The sequence below is a fragment of the Micrasema longulum genome, unplaced genomic scaffold (assembly GCF_059751315.1).
Source record: "Micrasema longulum isolate JH-2025_06_02 unplaced genomic scaffold, ASM5975131v1 h1tg002286l, whole genome shotgun sequence".
NCBI lineage: Eukaryota > Metazoa > Arthropoda > Insecta > Trichoptera > Brachycentridae > Micrasema > Micrasema longulum.
In genome coordinates this window covers 104,181-120,162 of record NW_028279442.1, presented here as the reverse complement: position 1 = coordinate 120,162, position 15,982 = coordinate 104,181, and the positions used below count along the sequence as shown (strand labels likewise).

General features: G+C 33.6%; 1 protein-coding gene across 1 annotated transcript in view; it reads right to left on the bottom strand.

The window, feature by feature from the left end:
- Positions 1–1,658: 1,658 nt before the first annotated feature.
- The window catches only part of Reph (Regulator of eph expression), a gene marked incomplete at its 3' end in the record, with an annotated part of 94,959 nt that continues 80,635 nt past the window's right edge, over positions 1,659–15,982 (bottom strand). The window contains exons 3-4 of the mRNA XM_088239866.1: positions 15,016–15,179; positions 1,659–2,247 (exon numbers count right to left, since the gene is read on the bottom strand). Of these exons, the coding sequence (XP_088095992.1) occupies positions 1,659–2,247; positions 15,016–15,179 (753 nt within the window). The remainder of the gene's footprint in view (positions 2,248–15,015; positions 15,180–15,982) is intronic.

Sequence of the window (15,982 nt, the reverse complement as noted above, 5' to 3'; positions counted from 1 at the left end):
TCTATAAATCAAAACAACTTTGATTCATTTTCGTCCACACAGTCTTTCATTGAAGAAGTCGGAAGCGAGATCAAAATCAACTCATATATATCTGGTATGAAAAGGGTGTTACATAATTTAAAGAAAGAATTGTGCCATTACTTCTCACTCCAAGAGATATCGGATAACACTGGGCAAAGATGGATCTTAAATCCGTTTTTAAATGCAGCTATAAACGAGGCAAATTTAGCAACTAAGCTCAAAGAGAATTTGCTGTAACTATCTGCCGATGGGATGTTACACTTGGAATTCAAGTCGGAAAATTTGGATAAGTTTTGGTTAAAAAGAAAAACAGAATACCCGGAATTAACAACCGAGGCTTTGAAGTGTTTGATTCCATTTTCTACCTCGTACTTGTGCGAGTTGGCATTTTCATCAATGGCGCGAATAAAATGTAAACTAAGAAATCGCTTAAATTTGGAAAAAGATTTAATACTTAATGTGGCAAAAACGGATCCACGATGGGAGAAATTAATTGAACAAACTCAAGCGAAGATAAGCAAGCACAGATGTAATTATTTTCTATTTAAACACATTTTTAATATTTATTTTCTTTGTAATAACATGTTTTGAACTAGCATTTTTCTGACTTGTATGATTGATTATAGGGAAATTTTGTTAAATATAATAATTTTAACTCTTATCGACTTTTTATTTAAGTCTCACAAATTATATGTTGTATAAAAAACTGAAGTTTTCTCGACCTCTCGCGACCCCCCCTACAGAGGCTCCGCGACCCCTCAGGGGGTCGCGACCCACGGGTTGAAAAACAATGCTATAAATAATAAATTGAAGGTTATAAATTGAGGATCGTTTTTTAGAAATACGATATTGGCCCATCATGGCGATTAAGGTTTTTAAAAATATATATTAATCTATTTATTTTAACATTATGCATAAATTTAATCGACACGCATCGATTACCTGAAAAAATATCAAAGTCTTAACGTTTACGTAATATGTGCTAATGAAATATAAAACAAAGGTATAAACTGTACATAAATTATAAATTAGAATACCTTCAGGCTTAGTTGTAAGGCGTAATTTGTTTTTAAACAAAGATTGTTTACGCGATTTGACGCGAATTGCAAAAAATTCCTCTCCTGAAAAATTACGTACTAAGCGAATGTCGAGTTTTGAAAAAACGGTCCTCAATTATGCACGTGGAATTGAATCAGCGAATATCTAAAAAATGTACGTGTTTTAAGTATGCTTTTTCCTTGAATAAATACTATATATCAGTAGATACCTATTCTCGTTATATCTTGTTCTTGTTAGAAATTTGTATTATATTATATTCTGTTGTAAACCTACGTAATTAATGCTGAGTTAGAGTTATGTTTTTTTTTGTAATCATTTATATGCATTATAATATTATACCAGCGCTGTTTGCATAACAATAAATATAAATACTAAAATATATACATAGGTATGACGAAATTGGCATGTTTTTAATGTGTGTGTTTTTGCTGAATTACACCTTAAATCATTATTTTATTATCGTTTTTGTTTTCAGAGTATAAACATTATAACCGGTACATCTGTTTATATTGAAAATATAAAAAAAATAATTTACAAAAATGTACCTACGTTTGACAATAAACGGTATATTTCTGCACTGAAATTGAATTGAATTAAATTAGACGGAGGTCTTACCTGTTGCATTTTATCGAAATCCAGACACGGCCGCTGGACCTGCCGGCGGGAGGAGTGGCGGGAGCGCTTGCGGGGGGACACCTCGTAGGGAAAAAGCTCGGGCGCGGGCGGCGGCGGCGGCGGCGCGGTGGGCGCGGGCGCGGGCACGCAGCACGAGCACGCGCGCCCGCCCAGCGCGGCCAGCGGCGCGCCGCGGTGGCGTGCGCCCTCCGCGCGCCGCGGCTTCAGCGCCTCCACGGGCGGCGACGTGCGGAAGCGCACGGGCGCGGGCAGCGCGTCCGGCGAGCGCAGCGCCTCCTCGTCCGAGCTGTGCGGCGAGTTGTAGGCGGCGTTCTCGTCGTTAGCGGGCGGCGCGGGCGGCGAACCAGCCCCGGCGGGCCCCGCGGACTGGCACTGCGTCTGCGACCACTTGCGCTTCTCGGGCGGCGCTGCGGACGCGGGCCGCGGGGGCCCTCCGAGCCTCCCCCGTCCGCCCCTGCCGCCCGGCGCAGCCCCGCGGGCCACTCCTCCCAGGTACTTCCGGAACATCTCTTTGGGTGTGCTATTGATTACCTGAAACGTCAAAAAATATGTTTTTCTCAATTGGTCTGGGTGTTGTCGTGTATTTTTCAAAACCTCCTTCCGTATCCCCTCTTTGCTACCTGCTGACAAGCCTCTAAATAGAGGCTTAGCGGGTTATCTTTTTTAAAAAAAGACCGAAAATGAAAATTTTGACATAAAAATCCATTTTAATAAACATCTAGACAACACGATAATAGTATATAAATCTACACAATGTCTCACCGCTATCTGCTGCACTACCTACCTACAAAAATAATCAAGTATATTAATTTGAACTATGTATATCTGGAGTTTTTTTTTTTTTTTTTTTTTATACGCCTCCACTCGTTTGCGAGTGATTTTGATATCTGGAGTTAGTTTTCTTAAAATTCACACATTATTCAAGAAAAGAGTTTTCTTAATAATTTTATGAAAAATCTTGTATAAACTAAAATCTTATCATGCAAATAACCGTTAAATATATTTAACGAATTATTAAACAATGTAAAACGAAAAAAAAACAATTAAAAAAAAGATTTTTCTTTATATGCCAGAGTAACATTTTTATTTTGATTGTGGGTTTCTCTGTGGGTAGGTTCCAATGTATTGAAAGCATATTTTAGTTTATATATCTCTCTCTCTTCAATCCGTGCCTCATGTGCTCATGTCTGAGAGTGGTAATCACGCCTGACTCCAGGCATGACTTATTTGTGGACAGTCTCCCTCTACCCGAAACGGTATAGTGCTCTTCTATAGGTATTTGTCGGTGATAATTCTGATAATTCGGTGACCAAGCCGCTTCATCTTGTCGATTGACGTCCTCGCGACCGTGTCATTTCGACACTTTTCAGGAGGATATTTTTCTCCAATCTATCAGAGTTCCCCTGGAAATATGTCCAAAAAATATAGCTACCCACAAAGGTTATTAGAAAGGCAGTGAAATAGGCTCTCTTCTTTGTTCTTTGCTTTGCCTGCCTAGCTCCCAAAACAACAGTCTCGTTCATCGTCCCTGCAGTACCGGAGCCCTCTTGATTTAAAATTATCTCTTCCAAGAATAAATCTCTACAGAGAAGCAACGCCTTTCATCACAATCCACAGCCAAAGTAATACAAGAAGGAACCTTTACAATCCAACTGTCACAAGTATAAAACTGAATACTGTAATACAACGCAATAGAAGATAATTATTTTCTTTAGTTTTAGAGAAAATACCCATCACGTCAGAGTAATACTAAGTTTAGTACAGTCTCGGTGACTGGTGGGTAAAACTATCTATCTTGGACATTAAAATAATGACTATTACAGTAGGCAACCTCAATCAATAATTTGAAACGCGTATCTGTAAGGCATAATACCCATCAAGTTTATATCTAAAAAATCTCCTTCGAAGCGTACAACAATCGTATTGCCTCCCGCCTTCTCCATTATACTGAATTGGTTAAGTCCCCGTACCTAGATAGAATAATACAGTTGTCCATGTTATTATTTCGCGTGGCAGACAGTTTCCGACCAATCAATAATGCAAAAATAGGAAGGAGCGACAAAGCAAATTGCTTTCGAGCGGTTTGTTGGGAATACTTCTCGGAGAAATGCTTTGACCATATTTTATATCTTAATGCCACACATAAAATATGAATGAATAATTTCTAGTTTGCCCATTTACTCTATTTGTGTACAAAAAACGGGCAGTCAAAGAAGTTCATATTTACAAAAACGATTTATTCCACGACATGCCTAATGGCTAGAAAATCTGTGTTGAGTCGGGGCACTTGTAATGTATTCATAAACATATGCGTGCACATACGTACACACATGTATATTAATAAACACATATACACATTACATTTATACACAAGTAAATGTTATATGCTGCAAAGCACGAAATGTAAATTTATGTATAAGAGGAAAAAAGCTGAAAACAAACCGTATTTCTTGTTGTTAACCTTTCTGAGCCCGAGCATAGAAAAAAATCCCGAGATCATGAGGCGGGTACCAGGAATGAACCAGCTTAAATGCTATAACTACAATTAAAAATAAAAAAAACATGTCCATATGATTGTCATGGTAGTGTTTATAAAACTGTTTCATAATATTTCGAGATTTCTGCGAAATGAATACATTTTTTAAAAACTACTGTTGCGAGTGGTGCTACAATATGACATAGAGTTTTTTTTGCTGCTAGACGTTGAATAACACTGATATACAGTCACGCAATCCGTTAGCGAGGAGGTACAGCGGGGAGTTAGGGGGGGAGGAAAGGATGTAAAAATCTAACGCAAGAAATCCGGATTGTTTAGGTTATTGCTGGAAATAAGCGACCAAATAGCGAGAAACACGGGTGAAAACTGACCAACGTATCAACGATTAAAAAATTGAAATGTTTGCGGTTTGCACGGGGGAAAAAGCAAAGACAAATGTGAAATGATTATTGAAAGAATTCTTCAGAAAAATATTTGAATTATTTTGATACATTCTTAGTATTGAAGGGTAATGCAAAAAATCAAATCCGTATGATGATTAACAAAAATAATATTGAAAAAATAAGCTACCCGAGGGACTCTTTTATATTGAACTATTTTATACACACTTGCATGTGTTGTAATGTTTTTTATTCATATTTGCTATCAAAGTTCACTACAACATGTTCATATTTTTTATTACCTTATACTTGTTTTTTATTTTTTACTATTATATCAAATTGCATTGTAGTATTGCCAAATACGCATTTCATAGATACATATTTTTATTTCTTATTTTTTCGTGATAATATATGCTTGCTTGTTTATTAATTTAACTTAAAATGTATTTCTTGCTTACCATAACACTTTATTTATTGTTTGCTTTACAGAATTTATTTCATAAGCTTATATCTTTGCATTTTTTGTTTATATGCTTACTGTTTTTTCTTGCATACCTTTGTTATTATTGTTTTTTTTTTTACTTTGTAAAACTTTTTATCATATCCTTTTTAACTAATTTCACATATTTTTTCTGCATATTCTGTGTTTATTATTTAGTATGTTAGCATGTATTTCATTTTTATTTTTTGTAAATGCCTTTTGGGCGTTAATGAACAAAATAAATAAATAAATAACGCCACAAAATGGCGAAATTATTGCCATACTGTAATATTACGATTAGTTCTTAGTGATGGTTCGGTTTCCGACATGGTTGACCTGAAGCGTAAGACTGATCATCTTACCTTGATGTATTTTTAAAAAATCAAGATACAATGCGATTGGTGAACCAATGCAGTGTCCTATGCTCTATTAAGTGCGGAAAGGTAATGCTAAATATCTGGATTTACGACATTAGCCCTTATAGATCCAAGCAACAGAATTAACCTTGTGACCTACAGTATTTTAGATTTCCACCAACGCCAACGTTTTGGAGAAAGAAATTATTTTTTTAATGTGACAATTATTTACTGATCCAATATTTAAATACGATATCCAATGTAATAAATATACTTATATTATGTTATAATATATTGAATTCGTGCAAAATCTAAAAATGTAATATATTGTTCCAGCTAATTATTGTATGGAAGATGATATACATTCCGTAAGTTTCATTAAGACCTTTCGAGTTATTAAATCAAATATGTATTAATTTTCTGAAACTAAAATTCGACTTAGACGCCTTTTGATCCTGGAAATATTTTCGCATAATTATTAGTACGATCTTTGTTCTCTTTAAAACGTAATAATTTAATATTATGGCGTCTACTCCAAATCAAATAATTGTATATACCTACAGTAGTTTTCCCTTAATTTTTAATTAAAGAATAATTATTTTGTTCTATAAATAAATAAATTAATTGTCACAACATAATATAAAAAATAATACTTATATTTATACTACACTATTTATGAAAATAAATATCAAAGCATTTATAGTAAGATGGCAATAAAAATGATAAGAAAAGATAGTTCTGATTACGTTTTTAAAGGAATAACGGATGCGAATTCGGTATTTTTAACATCTTATTATATAATTTTGATTTCCGCGTGTTTCTGCGAAACAAAGAATATTGTTTTTTTATATTTGTTTTACACCTTGACAGGCCAGGAGGCCCAATCACAGATGTGAATTACAGCACACAACACCCAGGTTTAAAAAAAAAAACGGTATTTTTTTTGTTCTCACAGGAAATCGAACCCGGAATTGTCCGTGCGTGAGTCAAGCATCTTAGTCATTCTGAGTATGCAATAAAACCAGAACCCTAGGCAGATATGTTTTCGACTCGATGGCTATTCTAAGGTAAAAATCCTGAAAAAGAGAATCAGAGGAAAATAGTTGGCCTTGTGATGTACTGATTAGGGCATTTTCCCATTATTCTCTATTCCCAGCAAGGGCACTTGTTTGAAAGCGTGATTTAGCTTATAAAACTGTAATGTTTCACTGTATCATCTGAAGCGATTTATCATCTTGCCTTCGTGTATTAAATAATCGAGATGATATAATATGTTGAAGATACGAGAATAATGACGTGCCAATGTAGCGCTCTATGCACCACTGCAAATAAGGAAATAATTATGATAATGTTTAATACTCGGGATTTTTATTGTTTAAAAGGTATTCGTTACACATAATCGGTTATTCAGATTAGACAGAAGTGGTATAGCCTGACAATACCAGAAAATAAAGAGCAGAAATAAATTATTCCTAAGAGAAACATCTCAAAATACGATCCCGAATAGAGCCACCTAAATAATGCGGAACATTTCTGAAATTCGAGACCATAAAAAATGTTCGGTTCATGAAATAAGGCACCAAGTTGAAATTGGGAAAAAAATAGAATTTTCAGTGCTGAAAGATTCTGAAAAAATTCTACAGGAATTGAATTATGCTGAAAATGAAAAAATATAGAACATGTTACTCTTGATCGTAAATTACAGGCAAATAAGATGATTACCTTTAGGAATAAGGTGTTTTAAAACGTAGAGTTTGTTCGAAATTGTAATTTTTCGGGGAAACATCAACATATGAACACATCAATATTTAATATACTCGTATATATTATCTTGTGTTTTTTCATTAATTTTGAAGCGGGTTGTGGTTTCGTGGTAGTGTTGTGGACCCACGTATTAAAGGTCCGAGGTTCAAACCCGAGAATTTACCACAACTCGATTCCCATTATTTCATCACAAGTTATTTACGAGTAGTGTACATTTTGGCTAAGATGCTTGTCTCGCGCGCGCGAGTTTTGGGTTCGATTCCTAGCGAAATCGCAATAGTTAAAATTGTATGTTCCCGAACCAGAGTGTAAAGGTAGGATTACAAGGCGTGTTCAGAAAATATCGGAATTTTTTTAATTTCGCGGGTTCGGAGAGTCCAATTGTCATTTTTATTATGTTGGTATACATGCCCCTGAAGTATGCTAAAATTTTGAAAAAAATTACAATCGGACTCTCCAAACCCGCGAAATTTAAAAATTCCCGTTATTTTCTGAATACACTTCGTACATTGTTCTCGTGTGTTGTGGAGTGGTGTGTTGGCGAGGCGCCTCGGCACAACACACGATAGCAATGTAATTCTACCCACACAATATTCTTATAAGCGATACGCGCCGGATGGCTCCCCAACACACCACCCCACAACACTCGAGAGTAATGTAACCTTGCCTTATTTCTGTTTCTTTTCTGTGATTTACCAATGTAAGTTTTTTTAACGTTTACTAAATATGGAACAGTGTGCACAAAGTCAATAAAACCATTTGATAAAAACAAATAAATCGATTACTGACGGATGAAGGGGAAAGTTTTTGATATGGGAATATTAACAAAGTTTTACATATCTGTTAGCCCTCCCTTCTCAGTGATGTTTAGCTAGTACACATTGCGTCATAAAAGCAAAACTGTTACTTTAATATCTACATAAATATAATCAATAAATACTGGATAAATAATTTTTATATTCCTCAGTATTGCTTTTACGTATCGTTTTGAAAAATATGGGTATTATTAGAAAATAAATACTTATTGGATTCAGAAAAAGCATTAAATATCGGAAATCGGAGATAAATCACCAATACAACCAATATATCACAAGTCGCGGCGTTTGAAGTAAAATATTATTGAATAAACGATTGTTAAAAGACTCTTTCTTCGTCTTGACGTCTTTCTTTCGATGCTACAGGTACATTCAAGAGCGAGAGACAATCGTACACGTCACGCAGGCTAATAACCAAGAGTCAGTACACTACACTGCCAGACGCCAGTAGCTTCCGGGCATCGTTAAGGGTGGTCCTCTCGCCCGCGCTGCGAGCATCAACTAACGCACCGGAACGCGAGAATTTTTTTGGCACAGTAAAGGAAGAGTTTAAATATCTGTCAATCTGAATTAACTCCCTAGAGGGTTGAGTCTATAATCCTAATAAGAAAACCTCTGTTTTCGTTCGTACTAGCAACAAGGTCCATAAGGTCTAAAAAATCTAAACATCTATTACTACTAAAAAAATGTCCAACTATGTTGATAAATTCTGAATTATCTTTAGATAGATAAAGTTTTCATTTCTGGACCTGTCTAGCTAGAAATTCCATGTTATACCAGTAACACACTTTCTAGTTCACTAACATAAAATATATTTACATAAATCGACTAAATTTTAGCTTTTTCTATGGCAAATTCTGTACGTGAAATAGTACGAGAACCCAGACAAGTATTTTCGACTCGATGACTTCTCTCACTAAATGTTGATTTTAAGGGTTGTTTGAATTGCAATATTTCATTGTTGAATGGGAATGCAGATGGCAAATTGAATATCTATTAAACTAAGGAAAATGAAGATGAAAGTCAATATGTTTGTTTGTAAGGCCTATCGTCTATGTAAGTTTAACCACGGATGAAACATTTGTCAAAATGTTCAGGAGGGACAAAAAACCTTACGATTCATTAACAGATTAATTAAATGCAGTATTTTGTGTTGTTGATTTATATTATGTCATACCCAAAACCCGTAAGACTTGTGCTTAGAGACATCTCTTATTTATCGCACCGAGAGTTTTCAATATTTTGGAAGAGCGTATTAAGCTCTCGAGGACAAAAACTATTTTCAAGAAAGTAGTTAAGGACCGGATTTTCCTTAGTAGGAGGGATTTGAGTAGGAAACTCCTTGATGACTTTCCGTGAGTTTACTGTTTACCATATTGATGTGCCATATAGAAACGTATTTTTAGAAAACATATTTTTAATGTTTCTGATCCTATATTTGTGGTGATATACTCATTTGTCTGTGTCAACTAATTGCTAGTCCCATCTCAACACAGGACTTTTAGTCCCACGGAGTTGGGACTTATGTCTCAAACAATGTACAATAAACTTATGCATGTAAATAAATCAATATTGGAAAATCTATTTTTACTATCGTATGCGTCTAAGCGAAGTTAATTGTGGCAGTTAAACTGCCAGTTACGTATCGTATTCGCGGTATTGACTTTGAGCAAATCGAGATGTTATTCAATTTGAAAGTCAATATAAATATTTAGAAATATATATATATAGATGTCAATTTTAAATGGAATTGTCAAATATCTAACCTTTGTGATCGATTGCGGACTCTAGTTAGTACTTTATATAAGTTATCGTTTATTCTGCCTAAAATTACACTCAGAATTATTTATTTTTCCTTGGTGGAGGCTATTCTAAGATATGGTATCAAAGCATGGGGTCACTCAACAATCACAAACATAAAAATTATACAGAGTTTACAGTGTTCCATCGTTAAAAAAATAGTCTCTAATGATATTTACAAAATGAGGAGTAACAAATGTGTACTATATAAATCTATTAAGGCGCTGCCGGTTCGAGGAATTCTGTGGCTCTGTATCATTTTGGAACAAATAAAAAGTGATAAATTCAACAATTTATTGGAACATGGTTATAACACAAGATTCACACAAAATGAAGGTTTAGTGATTCCAAAGACAAGCAACAAATATGGGACAAAAACTTTAAAATATGTGGTTCCAGTTATGTTTAATTTGTTACCAAACAATCTGAGAAATGGCACTACCAAAAGTGACAAGGGCAAAATAATAGACTGGCTATTCGATCAGGAGTTTATATATTTAAAAAATTGAATATTTGTAAATATAGATATATATAAAATAGAATTTATAACTAAGTAATATTCTCATGGATGTTTATGTGTGTATATGTATGTTCATATGTATGTATGTATGTATGTATGTATGTATGTATGTATGTATGTATGTATGTGTATATATGTGTATATATGTATGTATAGATATGTATGTGTGCATGTACGGGTATAAATATGTATGGATATGGGTGAGGATGATATATAGATATAGACTTAGATATAGATATATATATGGATATGTTAATAAATAATGTTTTTAATAAAATGCTTTGTGCCTGTTAAATATGTACACACTTCTGTTTAAAATTTTTGTACTCCGGTTCTGTATTTTTTTTAAATCTTAAAATAGCGTTATCATTCACTTATTTTTTGCTTTTTTTTTACATCTTCTAAATATTTTTTTGAGAGCATAAATTACGTGTACTTTTTTTCCCTCCCTATATTTAAGTTAGTAGTAATTATTATTATACAACCATGTAGGACTATCATATGATTAATTGTAAAGGATCTTTACCGACAAGCCATATTCATTGGCTTGGTGAGTCCTGTAAAAAAAAATAATTTAAAAATGTTTTAAAATAACTAAAATGTAATATTGTATGTAAATTATAAATAAAAAAAATAAAAAATTCACCGAGTACGTCTCATCCGCTGTATTGGATTTAGGGATGTACGCGATGTTGCTTTATTTCGTTTAGTACGGCAGATTCATTCACCGTACTGAATTTAATCGAATCCAAGCAGTGTAATGATCGGTTTCAAAATTAAAATATACCAATCAAAGCGGCTTGTCCCATTCGATTGAAAACGCCAAAAAAACGTATTTCATTTTTTTGGCACATACGCGGTTTTGAACCTACAAGTGCCTGTCGGAGAACCAAGTTAACATACAAATTTCTTTTGTGTAAGGCACAATATAATTGTTCATCAGAAAACCGAGCTTTGTTTCCGTGGCTAGTGTTGCGGACTCACGGATCAGAGGTCCGTGGTTCGAACCCTACTCTACAATACCCCACTCTACGATTAAAAATAAAGAGACCGCAGTAAATTAGAAAAAAATGGCAAAAATCATAAATTCTTAATTTGTTAGTATTGTTGCAATATCTTGATATTGAACGCCCTAGGTAGAATGCAAACTGTCTCGTGCTAAAAGCGCAGGGTTCCTCCACTGGGTTGTTTTATAAGAGTTTTCAATGCTCCATCCCCATTACACCATGGTTTGAAATCGAAAAGCAATCAAAATTGAACATCTCTTTAATATCAAGAATGAGAATAGGACATTGTCTCGTTGCCTCGCATTTATCGAGAATAGGTGTCTTTACTTCGGCAATGTGTCTTTGTGAAAATGACGATGAGACATTAGATCTGTTTTTTTACTGTCCCCTCTACGAAAGAAGCGAATTCCTTCAAAATACTTGTGAAGAATATAATACGTTCCCTCTTAACGTAAAATTTTTATTCGCCCAGAATGATTTGGATACTTAGTTACTTCTGAATAAATTCTTAAGGACGAATAATAAAAATATTTGAATTTGTTAAATATTATTTGCCAAATTTAAAAAATAAGTCTAATTGAATGTCCCTCTTTACTTTTGGCCCAAAATTTCATGTTATGTTTACGTTTAATTTAGACGGTAATAATATTTTATTGTCACATAACTCTTTCATACTGATTTGAACTATCTCACATTATATTATATTTTTTCGTGGGTATGGGTTTTTTTGTCGTTCACTGAAGCGTATATTCTTTAAATTTCTTATTCTTGTTTCTAAAAGCCAAAATCACTCGCAAACGAGTGGAGGCGTATAAAAATAAAAAAAAAAAAATAAATAAAAAAAAAAAAATTAAATAAAAAAAGCGCAGGGGTTTAAAACAATTTTAAAAATAACATATAATCATAAACCTTTTTAAAAAAATAAGTAAAAAAAAAAATGTCATAAGTATATAAATGATTATATATTAATACACATTTTTTTCTCTTTTTACAAATGAACATAAATATTTAAACAGCAGTCAGAATCCTAAACTATTTCTTTAATAGAAAGTTTGAACTTGATTTGGCTAGTAAATGTAAAAAATGACAATGCAACTGATATGGTTCCCTATTGTAGACTGTGCAATCTTAGAATAGGGAAATTAATAGCATATGTGTCGCAGCAATTTCTATATAAAATGGCACTTAACGTCTAGTAGTCATAACAGATATTCGGAATTGAATCATATTTAGCGAGACAGGAGAGTTCAAATGCCATTTACTATCTTAAAGAGAAACATTAAATTACTCAGTTTCCGTCTTCTGGATAAACTTTCCAAATCAAGTGTATTCATTAAAAAGTTGTAGTTTAAAAATTCAATAGGAATAGAAAGCTTGTAATTGATAAAGCGTAAAAATTTCCTCTGCGCTCTCTTAAGTTTTAACGAATGAACTCCGTAAAATGGGCTCCAGTGCAGCGATTATGAACGCTAACTTCATCTGTACATATCGAGACGGTATACTTAACTTCTGTACTATCTCTATCTACCTCGGTATGTTCTACCGATTTGTCATCTCGACGTCATATATGATCGAATCCAACCAATGAATGACCCCGAAAATTAAGTCTGCGTTCCTTAATTCATTATAATTTAAATGAGTTCTTATTTATATTTTAAATAGGCGTCTGTGATAAAAAGTGCCGATTTATAAACTCCAATAAATCCCGATTCAACCAAAAAATGCTTGCTTGAACATGAATTTTAAATGACTTTTGACAATTATGAAGACGGTATGCTTAACGATCGTCTGTATTACTATTGAGCGATTACAAAGCCGGCTTCTTTAACGTCTCAATACGTACGCTCAGAAAATACACTTAATAAAACAGATTAAAAAAAAACTAAATTGATTTTTTTAGTAGCAACATGTTTATGCCTAGATGCTCTTATATGTTAATAGGGCAGAATCTAGCCACGCATCTAGGCGTTCGTTTTCAAAACTGATAGTTATGTCAGAATTTAATTCGAATTCAAAATTCACTTATCTCTCTCTTATATTTTTAATAGGCCTTTGAGAATAATTGTGCCAACCTCAAAACGTATACAAATTTAAATAAATCGTAATGAAAGGGAAAAATGCTCGGTGAGACCAATTTTTCACGTTTAATGCGTAGATATGCGAATCGAGGGGTACTAGACCGTCAGTATAAACAGATCACAAAAACTTGAAAGTGGGGGGTCGGTAGTGTAATCTTCGTAATCGCTTGGGAGAATTTACCTTCAACTATGACGTCATAATGAAGCTATGTCACTTTAGCGCGTAGATATGTGTACCGTGACGTACGCTTCTTATAACACATTGATTTACCTACCCAAAACTTAAAGGTGGGGGGTCGGTAGTGTATCTTCGTAATCGCTCGTGAGAATTTAGCTTCAACTATACCGTCGTGGTAAAGGTATGACGTCCTTAGCTTCATATCATAATCACGGCTCAGATACTTACATTGTATTCAAGTATGCTCCTGACAAGTAGTGATACATACTAAGTCTTGAAAGATAATACTGATTAAAAATCTTGGACCGTTCTTAAAATATATCCAAACGATTTTATTGCTCTATTTATTATATCTTTCATATGAGATATAAATGACAATGTTTTATCAAATACAATACCTAGATTCTTCATTTTAGATACTCTTTGTAAAAACGTGGTCATTTATACCATACTATAATAAAAAAAGGATGTTTTTTTCTTGCAAAAACTTATGAATTAACATTAGCTAATATTTAGGTCCAATTAGTTGTTTCAACAAACACCATTTGAATAATTTATTTATAGTCCTTAAAATATAGCTTGATTAGAATGACAGCTGTCAAACTAATTTCATTAGTGATGGGAAATTACTGATCACTGATCAAATCGATTTTATCAGTTATTTCATGCAATCGTGAAACTCTGTTTCCGAAAATCGATATAAAAAACGAATAAACAAGCCTTTTATAGTGTGTTTAACATAATTGTTCACTAAAAATGAGACATTTATACTTTTTTCATGAACAACATCAAACGAATAATATTTTTATTCGATCAATTTACGTTGATCAATTTGTCCCATCTCTAACGTTTTTGCAAAATGATGTAACCTTGTAAGAACGTCGTTAATTATTAGGTTTGTTTAAGTTTTTTTTTTTTTTTTAAAGCTGATTTTATATAGTAATGTTGATTTATGTTTCAAGCATTGTAATAAAAAAATAAATTAACACGCCAGATACAAATGATTTTTCGTGTGTCAATATAAATAACTCCTTTGACGTTACTACAAAGTTATGTCGTCACTTTTTCTGACAACTGTCATTCTAATCATGTTACATTTTAAGGACTATAGGTTTGCTTAAAGAACATAACAATCATCAATAGTTTAAATGGTTTTGCATATCTCGATGTCATCAGCAAACGTGAGAAATTAAATATTGCGAAGTATGCTTGTTATATCATTAAAAAATAAGGAAAATAAAATTGGTAATAGTGAGTTATTTACAACACGTTGAAAATGGCCCCAAACTTGAAATATCTGGGTAAATCACAAGTACGCAGATATATCTTTTGTTACAAAAAATAAACAGATATATACGTTTATTATTACGCACACATAAAGGATATGGTATTAAAGATTTGAATGGGCTATATTTGAGGTTACCTCCAATTCCTCTTCTGAGCTGTGCTGGTCATACTGAAGGTCCGTGACGGGCGCCAGGAAGCAGGGGCTGCTGCGGGGGACGGGGGGCGGAGGGGACGCGGCGGGGGGCACCGCTCGGGCCAGGGGGGTGAGCGGGAGAGACTCCATGGAACACTCTCTCATAGCTGTAAAGAAGAGAAAAATACATAAGAAATGCATGAATGTCCTTCATAAAAATCAACAGATGGTAAAACAGAATAAATATGGATAATCAAACACAGGCAGAATTGTGAATGTCAAACAGCGCAATCACTTAAACCAGCCAACGACATGTCATGCAACCCGTAAATGCGTAGACTTTCAAATTCCCTTCTTAAGGAAGTTCTCTTTTTTCTAATGCAAAAATATTCGATCATAAAAAACCGCCAGAAACCTTTCAGATTATATTATGGTATTGCGGATAGGAAATACAAATATATATAACATTTTATATAATTATTTTTGTGTTTTTTAATGCGTCGAATTAATCGTTTTTATATACATGTACCGACTTAAATATTATAAAAACTAATCTCATAACAAAATACATATTTTATTAATACTATTATGGATAACTTATATACCGCCCTTCTCGTAAAATAATCCTGATTTAAATTTGTATTATGGATAACTTTTATAGCGCATCCGAAATCCTTATTAACCAAGGCCCGATCAACTGAGGTTCGTAGGGCAGATTAGACGAGGCCCAATTGGCCAAATTTACTAGCATTTTACAGTCGCCAAGACCTGACTGTTATTATTTTTAATTACAGATTATTCACTATACAATTTTAATCGATTAATAACTGAACATTTCGCAATGATATCGAATACTTTTTTTAGTTTATTCAGAAAAAAAGTATCTAATATTACAAAGAAATACATTTTTTAATGTAAATTTAATACATTCATACATTTATTTATTTCGTGTGATTTTGGTAGCATTACT